At 49.7% G+C, this 21,718-nt stretch overlaps 1 protein-coding gene across 11 annotated transcripts in view; it reads right to left on the reverse strand.

Annotated features, from left to right (window-relative positions):
* DYSF (dysferlin) overlaps nt 1–20,478 on the reverse strand; it is a 203,591-nt gene extending 183,113 nt beyond the window's left edge. For 2 of the 11 annotated variants that reach the window (XM_032873665.1, XM_032873662.1), the window contains exons 1-3: nt 20,231–20,476; nt 19,914–20,106; nt 308–363 (exon numbers count right to left, since the gene is read on the reverse strand). In XM_032873665.1, coding sequence (XP_032729556.1) covers nt 308–363; nt 19,914–20,001 — 144 coding nt within the window. In that variant the 5' untranslated portion in view covers nt 20,002–20,106; nt 20,231–20,476. Of the gene's footprint in view, nt 1–307; nt 364–12,944; nt 13,316–19,913; nt 20,107–20,230 lie in introns of those variants that run through there. The other 9 variants (XM_032873661.1, XM_032873660.1, XM_032873666.1 and 6 more) reach the window with 7 other exon arrangements.
* Between the last annotated feature and the right edge of the window lie 1,240 nt (nt 20,479–21,718).

Consider the following 21,718-nt stretch of genomic DNA (forward strand, 5'->3'; position numbering starts at 1 on the left):
AACGACCTGGCTGGTAGTTCTACCTGGCTGATGAGAACAGGGAGGAAGAGGAACAGAAGACCTCTCTCTTCTCCCCATGCCACACCCACAACAGAAGAGAGGCTTCTACTCACCCGGCAGGCCAGGCCACAAACCCTCTTCCCAGGTTCCTAGCACCAGGCGGACTCAGTTGACATAATAGACCAGCAGCCCGTCCCCTCCTTGACAACACCACTGAAGAAGCCACCTCCGGCCCTAACCCCCAACGTGTCACTGCAGAGACGGTGGCAGCAGAGGAGAAAGGAGGGAGAATGGAAACCTTGCCTACCTCATTCCACACGGGGTTCACGCTGTTCTTGATGACTTTGGTTCTCTTCTTCACTCCTGCAAGAGACACAAAGGGAGAGTGGAGAGATGTTGGCCACACCCACACCTGCCCCCCCCCACCGCCGGGCCCGGAGTTAGGGTCGGCTTCTGAGAGCCCTGCTGCCTGCCACTTGTGGCCAAAGGAGACCTTGCCAAAGCAAGGGATTGCTGAGAATCCCACCGGGCAACGAGGGGCTGATGCCAGCTGCCTGACTTCTGTCTCTCAGCTCTGGGACTGAGAAACAGCAGCCCCACCACAAGAATGTTTTTAAAGGAAAATACCCAGTCTGTCTTTTCTTAATGACTTTGTTACCGTTAAGATAATATGTTATTATGCAATGTAACAATAACAAATTCTATTGTTAGGAAGTTAGGACTTTCTAAATTAAGTTGTTTAACTGTAAATTTTTGTTTAACCTGTAAAGGTTGAAGGATCTTCATGGAAAATGTTTTTCTTTGTAAAAACATCTAGCTGTACCTATCGTATAATTCCACTTCTATGAAACTGCCAGAAGAGGCAAATCCAGAGACAGGAAACAGATTGGTAGTTTCCAGCAGCTGGGGGGAGATAGGAATGGGGAGCAAACACTTCATGGAGATTTCTTTTTGGAGTGATGAAATGTTCGGGAGTTAGAATGATGATGTCGCACATCCCGGTGAATACACTAAAAACCATCAAAATTGCACATTTTTAAATGGTTAAAATAAGGAATTTTAGGGGATGGGAATTTTACATCAATTAAAAAGAGACACCCCACCCTTGCCTTGAAGGGGTCTGTCTGAAGAACACTGCCCCAAGGCTCGCAGTGGCTGGGCCAATGGAAGACAGAATGGTTTGGAGTAGACAAGAAGGACTGACACAGTCATAGCTGAGAGGTGACCCACCGTGCCCCAGACTGCAGCCAGCCAGAGCGACTCCTCTGGAACCCTGGGCGTGGAGGAGTGGATGGAAGGCACAGAAAAGCCTAACCATGTCCAACCCTTCTCCTAAGCATCAGAACAGAAATGACTCAGTGGTCAAAGGATTGTTAAAAGTGGCTAGTCAGACACAGAACTTACATTTGGCTTGGAGCGTAAAGACCCCCTGATTCCACCTCACCTGTCCAAGAGTCTCCAGTAAGAAGCCTCTGGTCTCACGTGGACCACTCAACTTTTATAGGGTCTGGACCCTGAGAGCCCCACAAGGCCTTGGAAAAGTGGGGCAGGGTGAAATCCCAACCCCCTCTCATGGCTGGCTGCAGATCACTAATGTAGCAAAAGAGTGTGGGCTTTAGAATGACACAGACCATCAGAGAACACTTACTTCCCATGAAGCCTCGGGGTGGAGGTTCTCAAACTTTGTGATCACAGGACATAACTCTTAAAATTTATGAAGGACCCCGAAGAGCTTTTATTTAGATGGCTTGTATCTAATGACCTTTACCGTATTAGAAATAACAACTGAGGCATTTAAAAATATTTATGTAGGGGCGCCGGGCTGACTCAGTGGGTAGAGCCTGGGACTCTTGATCTCAGGGTCATGAGTTCAAGCCTCACATTGGGTGTGGAGCCTACTTAAATAAATACTTCTTAAAGTTAAAAATATTTGTTTAAAATTAATCTGAAATTAACAGTGATGAGCCCCGTCCATGTTAACAGAAGTAACATATTTTTCTGAAAAGTAACTATAACTTCAAAAGCGAAGGAAAAAGAAAAGTGCCACTGTTTATATTTTGCAAATCTCTTTCATGCCTGGCTGGATTGTCATAACTACTTCTACATTCCATCTGTCGAGATGTCTCGTTCCGGGTGACATCTAGGAAGAAAAACCCAAGGAGATACATAGCTGGAGGAGGAGGCACATTTTAATAAACTTGCAGGCAACTGTGGATATCCTTCTTTGATACTACACCAAAAACACCATAAGTAGTATTTCCTGAAAGCAGGTGGAGGGACATTTTGTACTCTGATACATTAAAGTCCATGGTTCTGTCTTGTACTTTGAATGAATATCTTACCCATGTACAATTCTGTAATATCTTCCTTGGTTACTAGGAAAGTTTCTGCTAATTAAGTTATGTAGAGCTTCCAAAGGTTGACACATTTGATTGCATAATATGAATAAATCACATTCATTAGTACTACCATCACTCTCATCAGCAAAGTCATTAAATATGGAGATGCTGAAAGAGATAATTTTCTGCAATTCTAATTCTGGTTTGAAAGCTCAAATTTTATGATTGACAACAAATAATAAATGGCTGCTTGATGTGGCACACTCACTCTTCCTTTTCCAAGAAAATGTCAGTCAAAGGCCCAAGTCTGAATAGGTGCCGTTTGTCAGTCATTCTTTCAAGTAAAAACAATATTCCATGAAAAAAAAAAAAAAAACCCACCCTGGCTGGTTCAGCTTGTAACTCAAGCAACCATACATGTGCTTCTTCCTGCAACCATCTTCATTTTTCAGTGTGAAGCAGACGTGCTCTATGTAAGCTTTTGTCTCAACATTCAAACTGTCACAAACACATGTACTTGAGGATCAAGGTTAATAAAATAAATCATTGTGCTGCTGTATCAAGAACATTCCTCAACTAAACTGGTTTAAAAAAAAAAAAGACTGCAAATACATGAGGATTAAGAATACAATGCCAAGTATAACTTGGCACCAAGTCCATCACTAGATTAAGATACCAGCAGTTTCATCTTCCATCACTGCTGTACCATCAGTATAAATGTTGACACAAGGAAAAAGACACAACACCTTCAGGTTATTCTGAAAATAGTTGAAACCTTGCAGACCTGCTCAGAGAGTCTTGGGGATTCCCCCAAGGGTCCCTCTAACACACTTGAAAGAACTCTCAGGAAATTCATTGCATATCTCAGCCTCTGGTTCCTCATCTAAAAGGTCCTCATGATACTTCTCCATGGGATTTTGTGAAAATTAAACAAGATAGTCAGACTCATTTGATGTGAGTTCATTTCACTTCCCCTCCCCCGCATCTAGTGAACTCCTACTGATTCTTTAATACACCGTTCAGTTGTCTCCATTCTGATAAGCCTCCCCTCACTCTCCCAGGCAGAGATGGTTGACCACATATTGGAATATAGGGAAATTATATGCTTCTGTGTCTTTCTCCCCAACTGGACTATGATCTTCAGAAGGCAGACACCATGCCTTACTCATGTCAGTAATCCTAGGATATAGCAAGGTGCCCTGTAATGGAATGCCCAGTGAATGGGCCTTTTCTTTCCCAAGTTGGCTACAAGTTCACATCATCACCAGGGGATAGAACCACTCTTCTCAAGGAATGCCATCACATGACAATAATAGTAGGGGAATGTATAAGTGGACAGAAGGGATGAGAGGAATCACAACAAGAAGGAAGTGTTCTGGGACTGGCAAGAGTCATCTTCTCAGAGTTGGACCAGGCCTGCCCTGGCTGAATCATTCTTGTGGGCCATGTTGATGAGTCTCCCAGCAGTGGGGACAGACACAGTGTTGGAGTCGTTCACATAAAAGCCCCTGCTGTGTGACCTTAGGCAGGGCTTATTACCTCTCTGGGCTTTAGCTCCCTTGATGGTAAATGGATAATAAGAAAAATGTTTACTTCATAGGGTTTTGAGGAGATACAAGATTCAGTCTCAGTGTCTACTTCCCCTCCCCTGTCAACTTCCCATGACCTACAAGAGTAACATGAAAAATCCCATCTGTAGCTGCTCTTGGGGTGACCACTGGGAGGCATTCGTGGTGTCCTGGATGGTATGAAGTGGACAGAGTGTGCCAAGCCCTGTGCAAAGTGTCTTTCAAGCATTTTCCACTTCCTGCCTTTCCCAAAGTTGAGGTGAACAAAGGCCTTCAGTGAGATTTTACTAAGTCTGGTTAGAAGGATCAACTCTGAGACCCTCTGAGTGACATTAAGGGAAGGGTCACTGAGGGACACTACAACCGCAAAGAGAGGCAGGAAAGAAGTGAAACACATCACGTGACCCACAGCTGCCAAGGAAAAGGAAGGCATGCTGCTAATTAGGAAAGAGTTCATCAAAGAGCTCCTTCCTTGTCATGAGTTTAGGCCTGTCCTGTCCTGGATCATTAATTTTGGCCTTAATTTTGGCCCATATGTGGCTTTATGTGTATAATTTAATAGACTCAATAGTTAAAGAGCCCACAGGTCATGCTGGGGTTGGGGACGGAGGACCATGTCCTCTCCCCGGATGGTTCTGAAGAACTGGGGGCCCGCCAACCTCCATGAGAATCATGCTGTAGACCTCGGGGTGTTCCTCCAGACTGAATGACTCAGGGAGGGAGAATGAACCTATCATGCAAGGACTCCTCTGTCCCCCATGGAAATCCTTCACTTGTTTCCGCAGGCCAACCTACCCTGACTCTACCCCAGACCAGGGTCTCTCATTGCTCAGTAGTGGTGTTTTTCAAACTGCTCATTGGGACCCATTAGTAGGCCATGACATCAACTGAGTGAGATGACCAATATGTCTTTTTAATGACAGAATAAAGAAGAAAAGTATCAGAGTATATCTTTCACTGCAACATTACCATTAGTTGAAACTTTGGGTTATATTCTCATATAGACATTCATATGTGCACTATGTCTTGATATAAAATATACTTCTTGCTGTGGATAACAACCCAAAAAGTCTGACAATCATGCCTTAAACGAAGGTCATCAGAGAAGAACCGAAGAACAAAGAAATCTCCATCTTGGCCCTTGAGCATTGAGAGTTAAGGGGTGTGACAAGAATGATGGAGCACACCATCCTGGTCCTGGTCCCCACCTGGGCCAACTCTGATAAAGACTACAGCTGTGGGAAGGAGGCTGGCGGGGGGAGGAGGGTGGCTCAGAGACAGGGAAGAGCAAAGGTAAGACAATAGCCCATCCTGCCCCATCCAGCACCTGGAGTGCCCTTTCTAAGCAGTTCCCCTACATCTCCTGACACCCTGGCGTCAGACATAGCCATAGCCTCACGTGAGGAGCCACGTCCCTACCCTTCTGCTCATCACCTGGTGAGGCTCACCTGTCAGAGGCCAGGGTGCTGTCTCTCTAGCAGTCTGGGCTCCAGGCTTCACACGTACCTCCAGGCCCACCTTTCAGGGACAGGCTCCTTTCAGTGGTCCTGGCTGCTGGTTAGCCCCAGGATGGTGGACACCCACAGCACTTACGGTGTGGAAGGGAGCACCCGGAGCTCTGGCAGAGCCAACTGGCAATCCCCCAGTAGCCCCACATCCCCACAACACAATTATAAGGTCACAGGAAGCAGAGAGAATGCTTGTTTTCATGACACTGATGACAATGGAATCTTTGCGGCTGGTGGGATCATAGAGAAGACAAACCGTAAAGAAGCAGTTTTCAGTGAGGGGTGCACTCAATCTGTAAAATCAGTGGGATTTATCCCTGTCCAAGGAGGGTTCAAAGAAAAGCTAAGGGGTGCTGATTCATTTCCCAACACACCTCAAAGACCCCAAGGCCCACATGTCCATCAACAGATGAATGGACAAACAAAACGTGGGATACACAAACAATGAGCCATGACTCAGCCTGAAAAAGGAAGGAAATTCTGACACGTGCTACAACATAAAAGAACTTTGAAAATATTACGCTAAACGAAGTTAGGCAGACACAAAAGGGCAGAATTATATGACACCCCTTACGTGAGGTACCTAGAATAGTCAGTCAAATTCATAGACACAGAAAGTAGAATCGAGGTTTCCAGGTGCTGAGGGGAGGAGGAATGGGTAGGTTCTGTGTAAGAGGCATGGAGTTTCAGTTGAGATGATGCAAAAGTTCTGGAAATTAATAGTAGTGATGCTTACACAACAATGTGGCCATGTTAATGCCACTGAACTGTACATCTGAAAATGGTTTAAATGGTAAATGTTATATATATTTACCAGAACAAGAAAATTTTTAAGCACGAAAAAGTGAAGCATCGCAACACTAAGACTCCGTTGCTCTCCCTAATACATGGGGACATTGAAACCCATGTAAGGGAGTGGTGAAAATGAAGGTGTATAGATATTTACTGATACCTGTCATGTGCCTGCACTGTTTTGGGAATAGAACTAATTAAAGTGGTTGCAGTAAACCAGAGCCATACTGTTGTCATGGCCAAATGAAGAAAGAAGTTGTCCCTGCTTCCTGGAGCTGAAAATGTAGGGAAGATGGCCTCCAAAGATGACCCTCATGAGCCAGTGTCCCAGCATTCACATCCTTGTATAGTACCCCTCCACACTGATCTGAGCTGGCCCCCTGGCTCAGAGTGGGCCCCACAGTTTCTGCTCTGACGCCTTTGGGATCCCTGGGTGGCCATATAAGAAGACCAGCTACTCTATGGGAGGGATCACGCTGGAGGCTTTGTGGAGAGGGAAGGTTTGAGGCTACATGGAGAGAAAGAGAAGTCCAGGAGTCCCAGCACCCCAGCTGGAGGGTGGTGGGCTAGAGACAGTGGCAAGTCACAAGCTCTTATAAAAGTTCAGGAGGGTCTCAGAGAGATACTGGTACACCCATGCACACAACAGTATGACTCCTAGTAGTTAAAATGTTAGTTAAAATGTGTAAGCAAACCAAATGTCCACTGATAGACAAATGGACCAGCAAAATGTGGGATATATATACAATAGAATATAACTCAGCCTTAAAAGGGAAGGGAATTCTGACCAGGCCACATCATGGATGAACCTCAAGGACATTATACTAAGTGAAAGCGGCTAGTTACCAGCGATATGGGGAGTTACTATTTAACAGGTAGAGTTTTCAGTTGGGGACAATGAAAGAGTTATGGGGATGGATGGTGGTGATGGTTATATGATACTATGAATGAACTTAATACCAGTGAAATGTACACTTAAAGATGATTAAGGTGGCAAATTTTGTGTTATGTGTATTTTACCACATTTTTGTTAAAAGTCCAGGTGTGAGATGGTGAGGACACAGGTTACGGGTCTGGGGCCCACTGACCAGCACCTGGGTGGGGAAGAGGGAAAGGAGAAGAGAGCAGAAGATATCTCAGGTTCTGACATGGATGCAAGTGTGGCTGGTGGGGCCATTCATTTGGAGACAGAGCAGAGAGAAGGATAGGAGATGGGGTGTTCCAGACTCCCAGAGAGAGAGAAACAGGCTGTTTCTGCCCATGAGTCAGGAGACAAGATCTACTGAAAGGAGCTGCTCGGCACCTGAAGATCCTGAGGGCTGCCTTGATTACTCCACAGACACATATGAGGACTTGCTCTGTTTGGGGCATTCTGTTGTGACTTCATTAGAATATCCATAGGACAAAAAACAGGATAAAAGTTCAAAGCATCAACACAAAACCAAAAGGCAACTGCAACTGAAAAGAGAAAAGTGTCTTGCTCTTCTCACCCTCAATTTCTCACCCTAATATCCATCTTTCTAAATCCTAACTGAAACTACCCTTTCCAGGAAACAGCTAACCAGGAAGAGGTGGTGGTGGTTGGATAAAGCAGATGTGATGGAATACACTCTGAGAGGGGTAGTCTTTGAACTCAAAAGGCCAATTAGAAGTGCAGAAGAAAGCTGAAATACCTATGACAAAATACTAACATCCTTAATATATAAAGAGCACTTTGCAACTAACTAAGAAAAAAACAAACTCCCCCCCTACAAAAAAACTGGGTGAATTAAAAAGCAATTCAGGGGGCGCCTGGGTGGCTCAGTGGGTTAAAGCCTCTGCCTTCAGCTCAGGTCATGATCCCAGAGTCCTGGGATCGAGCCCCGCATCGGGCTCCCTGCTTGGTGGGGAGGCTGCTTCCTCCTCTCTCTCTGCCTGCCTCTCTGCCTACTTGTGATCTCTGTCTGTCAAATAAATAAATAAAATCTTTAAAAAAAAAAAAGCAATTCAGTAAGTAATAAATGCAAGTAGGTAATGACATTGAAATATCACAACTACTACTTGAACCTAAAATATAGTTAAAGAAGACTAGGAAAGCATGATAATGTTTTGTGTTAGTAAGATTATAGGAAAATACACCTTCATACTCAGCTAATGAGAAGGTAAAGCTGGTACAGATTCTCAGGAAAACAATTTGGGAAATGCAGCAAATCCTTACACACAACTTTAACCTGTGACACGTCAATGCCAATTCCAATATTTACTCAAAGAAAATCATTAAATATGGAGACAAAGATTTCATCACCAGGGTATTTCTTATGGTGATAGTATACTTGAGCACTGGCTATAAATATAAAAAATTTGATATAACCTAAGTACACATCCATAGGGGATTGGTTCACTGAATTAGGGTGCAGCCCTATAATAAAATACTATGCAGACATTTTAAAAGGTGTGTCAAAGAATATTTACTGACATAGAGAGATACCCCTGGTTTATTATTGTTGAGTGAAAATATAAATATTTGAACAATGAATCTTGGAACACTGAAAAATTAAATTAAATTTAAAAAAAAGAAAATGTAAATATTCAAACATTTGAAAAAAGAAATATGGGATGGGATTACCTCTACGGAGGAAGGCAAGGAGTCTGGGTCTTCTGCGGGTGGTGGTGGCTGGCCAGGTTCTATTCCTTGTCCTGGGTAATATACATGGTTACCCCCTCTTCATTTACTCATTACAGCTGGGTGTCTCAACCTTGCCACTATGAACATTTGAGGCTGGATAATTCTTTGTTGTGGGTGTTGTGGGGCAGCCCTATATGCTATTGGATGTTTAGCAGCCTCTCTGGCTCCTACTGGCTAGATTCCATTAGCAGACCTCCACCCCCACCTCACCCAGTGGCAACACCCCAAAATGTCTGAGAGTCAGTGCAGTAAAGCACACATTTATATCGTGTGTACTTTACTCGGATGTTAAATTTCGCAACTAAAATTGCTTTTTTGAAAAAGAGGAAAAAAGAATCTTGGAGGAAATACATCAAACTGCTAAGTTAATTCAAAGTACCAGGATTTGGGGCCATTCTTTACTATTTGTGTCACACCTTTACATCATTGGTCCTTTTTCATATTGAGTCGATACTGTATTCACAAAAAGAAAGTAGAATGCTATTTTCAATGTTTTAAAGTCACTTTCAATGTTTAAAAAGCCAGATTTGGTGAGTCTGGAGCCCTGCAGCCCACCTTCCCTCTACAGGGGAGTCACATATGTCCTTCAGGAGTATTTCCATTTTCAGAGCATTCTAGAAGGTCCCCCAGGCTCCTGCCTGGAGCCCAGAGACCTCTCCAGGAGTCAGAAGGGAGGAGAGGATGGAGAGACGGGGGAGGGAGGAGCAGAAAAGAGACCCCGACAGGTTGAGGGAAGGGAAGGAGCAGTAATGAGTCCTGTTTCTTGCTGATGACCCTGGGTGAAGCAGGGTAGAAATTCACCAAGCCAGCTCACAGGAGATCACACCCTTAAAGAAATAAGATGTCTGAGCGCCAGCGGAAAGAGGATCTGATTTTGCTCTTGGATGTATCCCCAGCACCTTGACCGGCATCTGGCACATAGCAGGTGCTCAATAAATATTTGTTCAGTGAAATAAATGCATAAATGGAGGGACATAAATATTCACATTAGCTGGTGGAAAATGGGCGGGGCAGAAGAGAGGTACAGATGGTTAAATGCTATAGGAAATGAAGCTGCTCGTTCACGTAGATAATCAGGCAAAACTATCTGCCACAGCCCAGGTATTCATGGGAGTTCTAGTTCACTAATTATTTAATTAATACAAGAACAAAGGAATGATAAGTATTCATTAATAGCCTCCAGCCCGAACACTTGAGAGAGGGAAACCAGAAAGTGCCCTCAGAGTCCAGCCTCCCAGAGATCATAGTCTATTTTGGGAGGTGGGTCCTGAAATTACATCTCTGCCTGGAATGCCCTGGGAGCAATCACAGGGAAAGTGAGGCCGGCCGAGCCCATGCATCTCGGGCTTCAAGTGGAAGCCAAGCACACAGCTCAGGCTGGTTTCTCTGCAAGCAGGTCACAGCCCCCTCCATGCCAGGAGGGGATCAGTCTCAAGCCTTCAAACCCCTGACTGCACATCTGAAACGCTGGAGAATTCTTAGAAACCCCTCCAGCCATTCAAGATAGGAGGGAGTAGAGGTTAGCCGTGGTCTTTTTTAAAGCTCTCCCCATGATTCTGATGTGCAGCTGGATGGAGCGCTCCAGAAGGAATGATCTGTAAATTCTGGGTTTGATTCTAACGACCTCTCTCCCCAAGCATCCGCTCGGCCCCAGCCTGCAGCATGAACATCCAAATGTTCTGCATCAAGTAGATGTTAAGTGCTGAGCCTCAGGTCACTTAGACCTCCTGGGTCAGAGGCCAGGAATCTGTCTTGCAACCGTACTCCCCAGAGGATTCTCAGGCAGGGAAAATTTAAGGACCATCGCTCCAGACTGCATGAGGCTCCGAGGCACCTCTGAGGGAATGGCAGAGCCTGCGCCAGAAAGAACGCAAACACTCCAGAGCACCCATGGTACCCAACATCCTGATGAAAAGAGGACAGACTTCCATCCCGAGGAGTCACGGCATCCTAAGTGTGAGCACAGACTGGCCGCAGTGAGTGCTCTAGTAGATGGAGCAAGGTGTTGTCTACACAGAGAGAGAAGAGACTAAGAAATGCCAGGGGACTCCTGGGGTCCTTCTTGGAGACGGCGGTATTGCAGCATGGCCTTAAAAAACAATAGACTTTGAATAGTTGGGAGATGTTACAGTCTATTGTGTTCAGTTTTGCTAGGAGCTTATCAATATAAATAAATAACAAAGGGTGGGGAACGCAGACACTAGGCGGACAGCAGCTGTGTGGGGTACGCAGGCCAGGGCAACAGCCAAGAGGGGCCTCGACACAGTTGGTCACCTTCCCAACTCAAGGGCACTGCCCCCTCCAAGCATTCCCTGTCGTGACCACTGACCTGGACACATATACTTGCCCAGGTTTCCATTTCCTTATCTGCGGAATGGAGAGATTGGAAGCTACCACAAGACTGTTCCAAAACCAGGGAAAGAGAGCTGTGAACAGATCCCAAAGCATCCAAGAGACCTAGGCTGCTGTAGGCCCCTGGTCTCAAGACCCTTACAGAACTTCTTTTCCCCTCAAGGGTAGACCCACAATTTCTATAAGGGAACGGCTTAGGCACACAAGCTAGCGACCTTGTCATGAAGTTGCATTTCATAGTAGGCTCCCAGGAATGTCACCAGTTAATGAAAATAGCAACATTTTCTAAAATGTCTTCACTCACCTTTTCAAAAGAGAGATAAAATGTAAATTGTCTCGGGGCACCTGGGTGGCTCAACTGGGTTAAAGCCTCTGCCTTCGGCTCAGGTCATGATCCCAGGGTCCTGGGATGGAGCCCCGCATCAAGCTCTCTGCTCAGTGGGGAGCCTGCTTCCTCCTCTCTCTCTCTGCCTACCTCTCTGCCTACTTGTGATCTGTCTGTCAAATAAATAAATAAAAATCTTTTTTTAAAAATGTAAATTGTCTCATTAGAAAGAAGAAAAGCAAAGAGTTCTCACTTTGCCAAATCATGTCTACCATCTATGATCATTATTATTCTGGGGGGCTTGGGGACCAGGTGGAGATCATGGGTCAGAGCTAAAGAGCCCCCTGGTGCCCTCACAGTTTTCAAATCACATGAAAACACCAGCCACTTTTCCCTCTACTTTTGACCATCTTTTGTGAGGCACGTATATTTTAATTCCACAAAACCACAGGATATGCTTCCTGGTAAGAGAGAAACCCCTTCTCCTCTCTTTCTGTACCTGTCTTTGCAGAACTGGGGTCCTGACTCACAGCCATTGTTCCGTCTCTTAATTTTTTTTAAAGATTTTATGTATTTATTTATTTATTTGACTCAGAGAGATCACAAGTAGGCAGAGAAGAAGGCGGGGGTTGAGGGAAGCAGGCTCCCTGCTGAACAGAGAGCCCAATGAAGTGCTGGATCCCAGGACCCTGAGATCAAGACCTGAGCCGAAGGCAGAGGCTTAACCCACTGAGCCACCCAGGTGCCCCCCTTCTCTTAATTTTAAGATATCCTTCCTCTTTCCTTTGCCCCTCCTGAGACACCGCCTCCCATGGGAATGTCTGCCTCAAAGAGGATGGGTTAAAGGTACACAGTGAGAATGGGAGTTTCAAGTCCTCCGCTGCTACAGAGAGAGACACCCTCTCTTGTCCAAGCACCCCTTGTAGGGGCAAAGGCTCTTTGAGACATGGTGATTCAATACGGACAGTGTTCAGATGGGCGAACAAATGAGTGAATGAATGAATGAATGAATGAAATCAAGACAGCTTCAAAAACACACCATCTACACGCCCAGTTTCTAAGTGATCATGATTCTGCTCTCTATTCTGCACCCATCTTTCTTCTCCCATCCCTATCCCCACTGCCCTGTCGGTAAGGGCTCGAACTTTATTACCTCTCCGTATAGGTCTTGGGAAAGTAAAAACTGTTGACCTACTACGGCCCTTCCAGTGTTTCAGAATTTCAGAGCACTATGGTGTTTACTATGCTCGGTTTCATCCTCTCGGTCCTCCCTGCAGGGCTGAGGTTTCTGTCCCTGTGCGGTCTGCTAGGATTAGTGCCGGAGCGGTGGCCACAGACCCGGCGGGGCGCGCCAAGAGTCCGGTGGCGCGGGGCCGACGGCCACGGGGCTCTCACCTCGGAAAGTCAGGCTGGCGACCGGGTCACTGCGCCGGTCCTTCTTCACACTGGGGAGGTTGCTGGCCCTCACCAGCAGACAGCACAGCATGGTTCGGCCGCCCGGGGTGCGCAGGGGCGCGCAGGCAGGACGCGAGCGGGAGCGGTAGCAGAGGGTCGCGGCACCACCGAGCGAGCGCCCAGCTCCGCGGCACCCGTGCCAGAAGGGAGCTGTCGCCTTCGCTGCGCTTCCGCGGAACAGTCCCCGCGCCTGGCCGCGGCCGCGGGGAGGACACCGGACACCCGCGGGGCGGACCCTCTCCCACCCCACCCCGGCCCCCGCCCCGACCCGCCCTGCGACTGGTGGGCAGGGCGGGGCCGGGGTCAGAAGCGCGCGGGTGGGGGCGCCGGTCCCCCTCGGCGGCTCGTCGCCGCGGGCCGGAGACGGAAGCGCCGCTGACGCGAGGCGCACAGCTGCGCCAGGCCGCGGCGACTCGGAGCCCGCCGCCCCGCTCGTCCGAGCCCCGAGCGCACCCGTGCGGACCTCGGAGGGCGGCCGCGGCTCTGCACCCGGCTGCGCCCAGCCCGGGCCCGCACTCTCGAGGCGCAGCTAAACCGGGGCGAAGGAGGAATGAGCGAAGGAGGGAGGAAGGGACATCCGGCCGCAAGAACGCGAGTGTCTGCGCCAAACTACTAGTTGGAGCGAGCGCTGGACGAGCGTGCGAAGCGACGCAGCGACACGCGGCACCCTGAGCCCGGGCCTTGCGCCGCCCTCCCCATTACCACCCCGCTCGGGCCCTAGGCTGCCGTTCACTTGGGCCCCGAGCCCTCGCGAACCCGCCTCTCACCTTCCCCCAAGCAGTCTGGGGTCGTTCGTCTCCGCGGGCGGAGGTGTCTGTCCAAGGGAGACTGTGTTCCCTGGAGCACAGAGATCCACCGGCTGCCCACTCGGTCCCCTGCCGCAGCCCGGACAGCACCCTCCAGGCCCCGCGCCTGTACAGAGCCCGCCATGTCTCTGGATCATGTCTCTGGATCAAGCCGGGGCCTAGTACACAATGGGAGTTCTTCCAAGGGGCAAGTATTGGGAGTGAAGATCACTTTAAGGCTGTTTATTATTAAAGTCTACTTGAGGCAAGATTTCACTTACTAGAAGCCCGAATCTTCCCTGCTGACACCCCACCCTTGAGTAAAATCGGTGTACCCACAACACCCAAATGCCTCCCCAGAGCCATTTCCTCTACTACCCTCTCCTGCCTGGGACCTCTGGTCCATTATCGATCCTAAAACAAATATGATCCTCAACAACAACAAATATGAGGCCTCAAAGGCCTCCCTTGTTCTTGGGATAGAGCCCAGACCTCTTACCTCTACCTGCTGGGAAAGGCCCCTCCACCCCTCACTCTGAGTCCCAGCTTCAGGGGCTTTCTCAGTTTGAGGAACTCACAGAGCTCTCTTCCAACTTGGAGCTCTGCTGTCCCCTCTGCACACAAATGCCTTCCCCTCTCTCTTTCCAGGACCACCCCCATTCATCCTTAGGCCTCAGCTGACAGATCGCTTCCCTGGGGAAGCCATCTCTGACATCAAGGTCCAGATTGGGTCCCTCTGGCGAACAATGGGACAGCCACACTTTTCCTTCTTGGCACTCACCGCAACTGTAGGGAATCACTAGGTGTAATCACCTGTGTGAGGTCTAGCTGGATGGTGGAGTCAGTGAGGGGAGAGACCAAGGCTGTTTTAGTCGGTTGGGTATTCCCTGTGCACAATAGGAGGCAGCCTGGGGTCACCGCAGTGGACGGTGGACTTGGCTCCCCAGTGGCCCTTCCAATCCCATGATGAGGTTAAGTCGATGGTTCTCCAGGAGGGCACTACTGCCCCCTGGAGGAATTTTGGATGTGATGATTTAGGATATTTTTTTTATTATTATTGTCACAGTGATTCCAGGCCATGCTACTTCCCTGCCACCTCCTCCGGCCCTAATCTATCAGAGGCAGCACAGGAAATCTGTAGGGAGCCTATCTAATATTTCCAGAGGAATATTCCAAGGGACTTGTACAAACATTTGGCTTGTGTCCAAGGAACAGAGGCTCCACACGTCTGTTCTGTAAACCAGAAAATCAGCAGCTGGTAGCCTGAGCCCGGGACACTTCCTGAGACTTCTTTCCCATCCCCAACCTCCAGCAGCCCAGCCTGGTGGCCATTCACTTCTCTCTGATGAGACGGCTGACATTCTAGTGCAGCTGAGGCCTAAAGGGGTCTTCCTCCCAAGGAGACTTGTATCAGGAACGCAGTTCTCATAGACAGTGTCCTTGGGACCTCAACTTGTCTCCCTCCTATGTTCTCCCCTTCTTTCACAGAAATTTTGCATTGTCTTACCTGGACCCACAGCCAGCCAAACAGAAAGACTACATTTCCCAGCCTGCCTCCCGGCTAGATACAGCCATGATGAGACCAAGAGATGAGCAGAAGGGAACTGTCTGGGAAGGGGCACTCCTGTGCATGCAGCAGGACAGGTTATCACGGTGAGTCGTCACCCACCATGTTGTCAAGGGGACCCCTGGAGATAGCAGAGCAACAAAATAGAAGGACCCGGGGTCCCCGAAGACTTGTGGGTCAGTACCATACCGTCCAGGACTCCCCACACATCAACCATTAGGTGAGTGAGAGAGACTCTCGTGTTCATGGCCCTAGTTAGTGGGAGCTCATCAGCAGCCAGGTCTGTGTCCCACCTGACACTGCAGGTAAGGACAGCGCCTCCACACTCCAGGCCACTCCGGGACCTCTGTGATGGTACCAGCTTAGGAGCCACGGTGGAGTCGTAAGGGGGTGAAGGGGACCTGTTTCGAAGCTGAGTTTGCATAGCTGTGTGCCCTAAAGCATATGACTTGACCTTTCAGAGACAGTTTCCACTATCATGAAATCAAGAGAATGATAATTCACGGAGCTGCTGGGAGGATTAAACTGAACAATGGCCCTTCTGGCACAGTGGCTGGCACACAGTAGGTCTGCAAGAGGTGCTTGCACTCTCCTGGTTCCCATTTCATTCTAATGAACCAGTTTCGGAAAGAGACCAGCGTACGGGGAGCAGAGACGGAGAGTGAGTTTGGCCTGGGGAGAGGGACTGAGGTTTGTGGGCTTGAGGAGTCACCGGAGGGACACCTTTCTGTTCCCAGAAAGACCTAGACCATGGTGAATATCACGGCCAGATATCAGGCAGAGGGACCAATGCCTCAGCTCAGAAGGGGCTGCTCCAGGAGGGGCAGCCAGAGGAGACAAAACCAGGAACCCTTGAGGCAGAGGGGATGGCCACTCACCACTGAGTCCACTGTGCTCAGTCTAGAAGGACCGCAGCTGAACAGACAGCTGACGACCAGGTAAAGAGTAGTGAGAGTCTCCTTGGGTGTGTGAGGTGATTTCTTAGTACCTGTACAATACATATCAGCTGTCATAATAATTATAATAAATATATATATAATCCTATATAACAGTAATACTTAATATGTATTGAATGCCAAGCAGTATGGTGTGAGCAGATAAATCCTGCTCCTCCACCTCTTCCTGCTTGTCTCCTGAAAATCAAAGCTAAGACCCAAAGGAGATGGTGAAGTGGTTAAAGATGGGGCTCTGGAGCCAGAGCGCATGGCCTTGATTCCCAACTCCACGACTCACCAGTGTATAACTTAACCTCTTTGTGCCACAGTTTTCTTGTCTGTGAAGTGGGAGCATACTAGTTGCTATTATATATGTTTGGGAGGAGGGTCAAAGGTCTACATAAAGTGCGTGGTACAAATTACAGCTGGAACATGATCTAGCTCATGAGTTCTATGTAGAACAGTGCCTAGCCCCTTGTAAGCTGGATATCAGTTAAATATGTCTCTTTCAGAGGGTTGTTGTGGGGTTTTAAAGAAACAGCTTCTGAAAATGGTACATTGTTTGTGCTTAATGAATGCCCATTCTCTCTCCTTGGGATGAATACACATTTTTAGACTCAGAATCCTCCATGTTTTGGTCCTTTGTCTTATAGGCACTCCCTGCAGCCTATAAGACATTCCCTATATGCCCCCCCACTTTGACTTAGCCCCATGCTAGGTACCCCAAGCTCTTCCACCTCCCCCCCCCCACCTCCCCACCCCCCTGCTGGCTCAGGCCCAGGCCTGCCCTGGCTGTGGGCAGCCCATGGTATGCTTTCCAAAGCACTTTCTTATTCATGAGCCATGGGTGCTGAGAACAACAGAGGGCGGTGAAGGGGGGGGGGTGGGGTGAGGATGGGAGGTACTTTGACCCCTGTGTGATCTTCGCCAGGCTCCTGTACTGCTCTGGGCCTATTTGCTCCTCTCTAAAGGGAAATAATATCCCTGCCCTTTGGCCTCACAAAGCTGCAGTGGGCATGAAATGAAGTTATGCGGGCACAGAGTGGGTGTCGTTCTGGGATATTATAATCAGGTAGCCAAAGGAGGGGCTCTGTGGGCCCCAAGCCTAAAGGGCCTGTGAAGTCCAGATCCAGGCTCACTGGTGAGGGAATACTTCCCAGAAGGCTGTTTCGCTCTGAGAGACCAGAACCTTCTGTGTAATCATTCACTAATCAGGCCCTGGCTGAGAGAAGGAGAGTGAGCAGGCCTGAATGCTGTGGGGAGGCCAAATTTGGACATGGGTTAAGAGCTTGGCCAGTGCAGGAGGTGGAATGTGTCCAGGGTTAGGGAAGGGAGGCACTGCATTCCCCCATGACTGCCTGGCAGTGACGTCCATGACTGGCAGTGCAGGGCTCCAGCCAGCCCCCTCTGGGGGCACTCACTGTCAACAAGAGACAACGGACTTCCCTTCTCCTCAGGGAAGCGGGGAGCCCACCCAGAGGAGCCAGGCAGCAGGCAAAGGGCAAGAATGCGGACTGACATCAGGCAGATGTGGGGAGGGGCTCAGTCACGGACAGGGATGGAGGATGAGGGGTGGGGGATGGGGGAGACTGCCCAGGGACAGCCACAGAGCGCACCAGCCACATCCCTGTGGGCAAAGCGCTTCAGGGGTTAGAAAGTGCTTTCCCATACATTATTCATTCTTTCCCTTCTCCTGCTAGGGTTCAGAGCCTGGCCTGGGTAGGGGGACTTCACAACATGAGGCAAGTATGTGTGTGCTAGGGTGGGGGTGGGGGTGTTGGGAGATGGGGATTGTGATCAGGGAAGGAAAATGTGGTTGACTGAACGGGCATCAGAGGAGGCAAGACCCCTGAGGACACAGGCAGGGCAAGGCAGCGGCCCCCCCTAGAGGTTCTTTGAAGCATTGGACAGGTCTAGAGGATACCATCACAAAGCCTGCTCAGCCCTTGGGCTAGGGCTCTTCCCCCACCCCAAGGGTTGCTGGAGAAATAGGCAGCCATTCAATGTACAGGGTTTTCCCCCTCCCTCCACGTTGACACTACCCTCCTTCCTTCAGTCAGGGGGACATTCACAGTGGGAATGGTGCTCCCTGGAGTTGAGCACCGAGGAGTTCAAGGCCTTCCGTGAGGCCGCTGGCCTGGCCTACCCAGTGCTGAGGATGGAGCGGAAGTGAGGAGGCCCCCCATTCATGCCTTTATCTTCCCCCTGGAAACACCTGGATAAAGTTCATTTCCGGAGGCCACTGTGGGAAACCGGTCGAAAACAGGTCAAAGCTGAATGTTAGCAAAGAAGTACAGCTGGAGTGTCACCTCCCACTCCCCCTCTGTCCCTCTCCTCTTGTCACAGGCTGCTTCCCAGGCCACAGGCCCCTTCAGGGACTCCTCCCTAAGAAACCCCAGATTTCATATCTGGGAGTGTGTGGGCATATTTGCCTGTTAGGACACATCGGTGTGTGCTGCTGTGGACACATGCCTTGGTTCTCTAACCCTCTACCCCTTGGAACCCTGGAGATGTCACAGACACTCCTGGGTGGACATGTGTCTGGGAATACATGTGCACATGGGTGGCTGGGAACACGAAGATCCAGGAGCTCGAAAAGAGAGCTCTGCTGAAAGGCCAGGGACCAGCTGTTGCCAGGATTTCAGGGGGCCTGGGATGAAGCCAGGTCTTTGAAAAGAAGGAAAATGACAAGTCATGGAGACAAAGAGCAAACCCATCCGGTTGGTGGGGGTTGGACTCTCACACCCTGGTCATTCTCTCCCAGGGTGGCTCCAAACCCAAAGACTCAGCTGGGTAGCCCACAGCTCTGACTTAGCCTTGAGGGGTTTCCAGGTAAACAGATGGGGCCTGGCCCTCACCTCCTAGAGGAGAAGTCCACTCATGACCATAGGAAGGCTTTACTCTGGGAGGTCCCAACCGGATAGGGGAGCAGGCTCCTTTGTTCAAGGATGATAAAGATAGCATTCCCCAGATACCACTCCCCAACAAGTTCCAGTCTGGTGGGAGGGGAGTGCAGAGGGGAGAAAGTTCCTAGAGGTCGGTGCTGGTGTTAGCTGGACCAGCTGCTTAATTTCTCCCATCCTGTGCACAAAGCAAGAGTAGGATCCCTGGAGAGGTGGGCGGTGCCTCTGCCCGCAGTGGCCAGGCCGGCCAACCCAGCCTACCCAGCCTGTGATAGAGAGCTGGGGCCTAGGACAGCTGCCAGGCCCAGGCTGGGGAAGACAGCTGGGCTATAAATAGGCCTGAGACCCAGCCCTCCACGCACAGAGGAGGGGATCCCTGCAGTAGAGAGCTTCGCTGCCCACAGAAAGGAAAGACCTCTTTTAAGAGATCCAGAAGAGTGAGAGGAGAAATGTGCCCCCTCCTCCAGGCCCAACGGAGCTCCAACCTGGCCTCAGCTTCCAGGTCCCAGAGAAGTGCAGTTCAACCACTTCTCTTCTTGCCTCGGTTTCCCTCTGGGTCACCCCTTCCCTAGGATGTGGGTCTCTGAGACACCCAAAGTCAGTCTGGCCCGGTTCATGGAGTCTCTTCTCTCCCATCCCTGAGCTCCCTAGGTGGAGGTCCAGGAGGCCCCTCTCCGACCCCCACCCTCCCTGCCTGCGGGGATGCCGGCCCCTCCTACCTGCAAACACCGCAGAGCAGTAGGCATCGCTGATGTCGGTGTCCGGGGTGTGGACGTTCTCAGCATAGAGGATGAAGACCCTCAGCATGACTGGCACAAGTTAGGGCCCCGTGCGCCCAGGGCGCGCGGAGAAGGCTGGGGAAGGTCGGGGACGATCGAGACGCAGCTGGTGGGTCTCCCTAACTGGAGAAAGCTGAAGGAGGGAGGCCGGTTGTGATCGCTGCCCCTGGCTCAGATCTTCGGCTTTTGAAGAGAACCAGGCCAGCCCCGCGCTGCTCCAGGGGGCTACACCCGGTCGCCGCCCCAACCGCGCTTACCCCGCTAGTCGGCGGGCGCTCTGAGAACAGGGGCTTCTGCTCATCTTCCAGCCCCGCCGCCCTACCCGGGCTCGGCTGAGCTGTAATTCAATGCTCCGACCGCAGACTCTCCCAATGACAAGGCGTTTTGCACCTGGCCGGGTAACAGCGGACAGGGCGGCGGCCGCGATGGCGGGGGGCTGGCCCAGGGCTCCGGACACCCAGCGCCGTCCAGATCTCGCTCCCGACAGGAGAAAGGCTCAGTCCCTCCCCCGACCTTCCACCCACCCCTGGCCGAGCGCCTCGCCAAGCCCGTCGCCTCCTCCGGCGGCTGCGAGCGTTCGAGCACTCTGTCCGAGTCAGCCCGCAGCTCTGAGAACCAGGTGGGGGGCGGGCGCACGGACAGCGCTTTCCGGAGAAGCCCAGAGCTAAGGAATCTCATTGACCGGCCTATTCTGGCTGCCTTAAAACCTCTGCCCCCCCAAGCCCCCCCCCCCACAAATTTTTTTGACTGTGAAACAACACCTGTTACTTTTAATACAAAACCATAAAGGAAAGAAATCTGTCTGAAAAAAATAGTATTAACATTTGGATATTTACCAATTCAGGCTTTTTCTCTGAAGATGTGTGTGTATTATTTATTATATTTCTGAGATCAATGTATATGCAGTTCTGTGTCCTGTTTCCATGTAATATTTTCTTGCATCATTATAAATTTTTCATAGACAGTTTTATCAATAGCTACATCATTTTGTGTAGCTTTTTCCCATTGTTATATATCACTATTATAATGGCAGGACATACTTTTTTATATAAAAACTGGAATATAAGCCCATTTTGGGCCCCTTCTCCTAGTTCCTTAGGTTGGATTCTCAGCCTTGGAATGATAAAGTTGCAGGACTTGCCTTTTTTTAGGTCCTAGTCCCTATGGCTAAACCGCTTTCTGGGAGCTGTGTAGATCCGCACTCCCAGAAGTTGGGTGACTCACCTTCTAAAGAGGGCAACTTGGATGGGTGTGCAGCTGTCAGCAAAACTTCTCCCCCAGCAGCCCACGGAGGTAGCACACACACACCCAGGGCAGGAACAGAAAGCTGTTTTGTCCCATAGCCTGTGGGGCCGGGGTGGGGGGGCGGTGCAGAGAGAAGACTTTCTGAAAGGTCTATAATGTCCCATGGTCACCTATGGTCCTCCTGCGGCAACTTGTGCCTCCTTTTTTCTTTGCCTCTAGCACACTATGTAGTGGGGGAAGAGAGGATAAGGGGAGTGGGGGGGTTGAAATGCAGTCGTTCATTTAACAGGCATGTATCAAGTCCTATAACATGCCAAGTACTGTCCTGAGTGGTGGGGACACGATGAACAGAAGTGGCTTGGTTCCTGTTAGGGGCTGAATTGTGTCCCACCCCCCGCCCCAATTCCGCATGTTGAGAATCCATATATTAATTCCTATGCCCCAAACCCGAGTTAGGAATATGACTGTATTTGGAGTTAGGGCCTTTACAGAGGTGATGA

Source organism: Lontra canadensis, unplaced genomic scaffold (genome assembly GCF_010015895.1).
Source record: "Lontra canadensis isolate GAN:19392208 unplaced genomic scaffold, GSC_riverotter_1.0 scaffold50, whole genome shotgun sequence".
Taxonomy (NCBI): Eukaryota; Metazoa; Chordata; class Mammalia; order Carnivora; family Mustelidae; genus Lontra; species Lontra canadensis.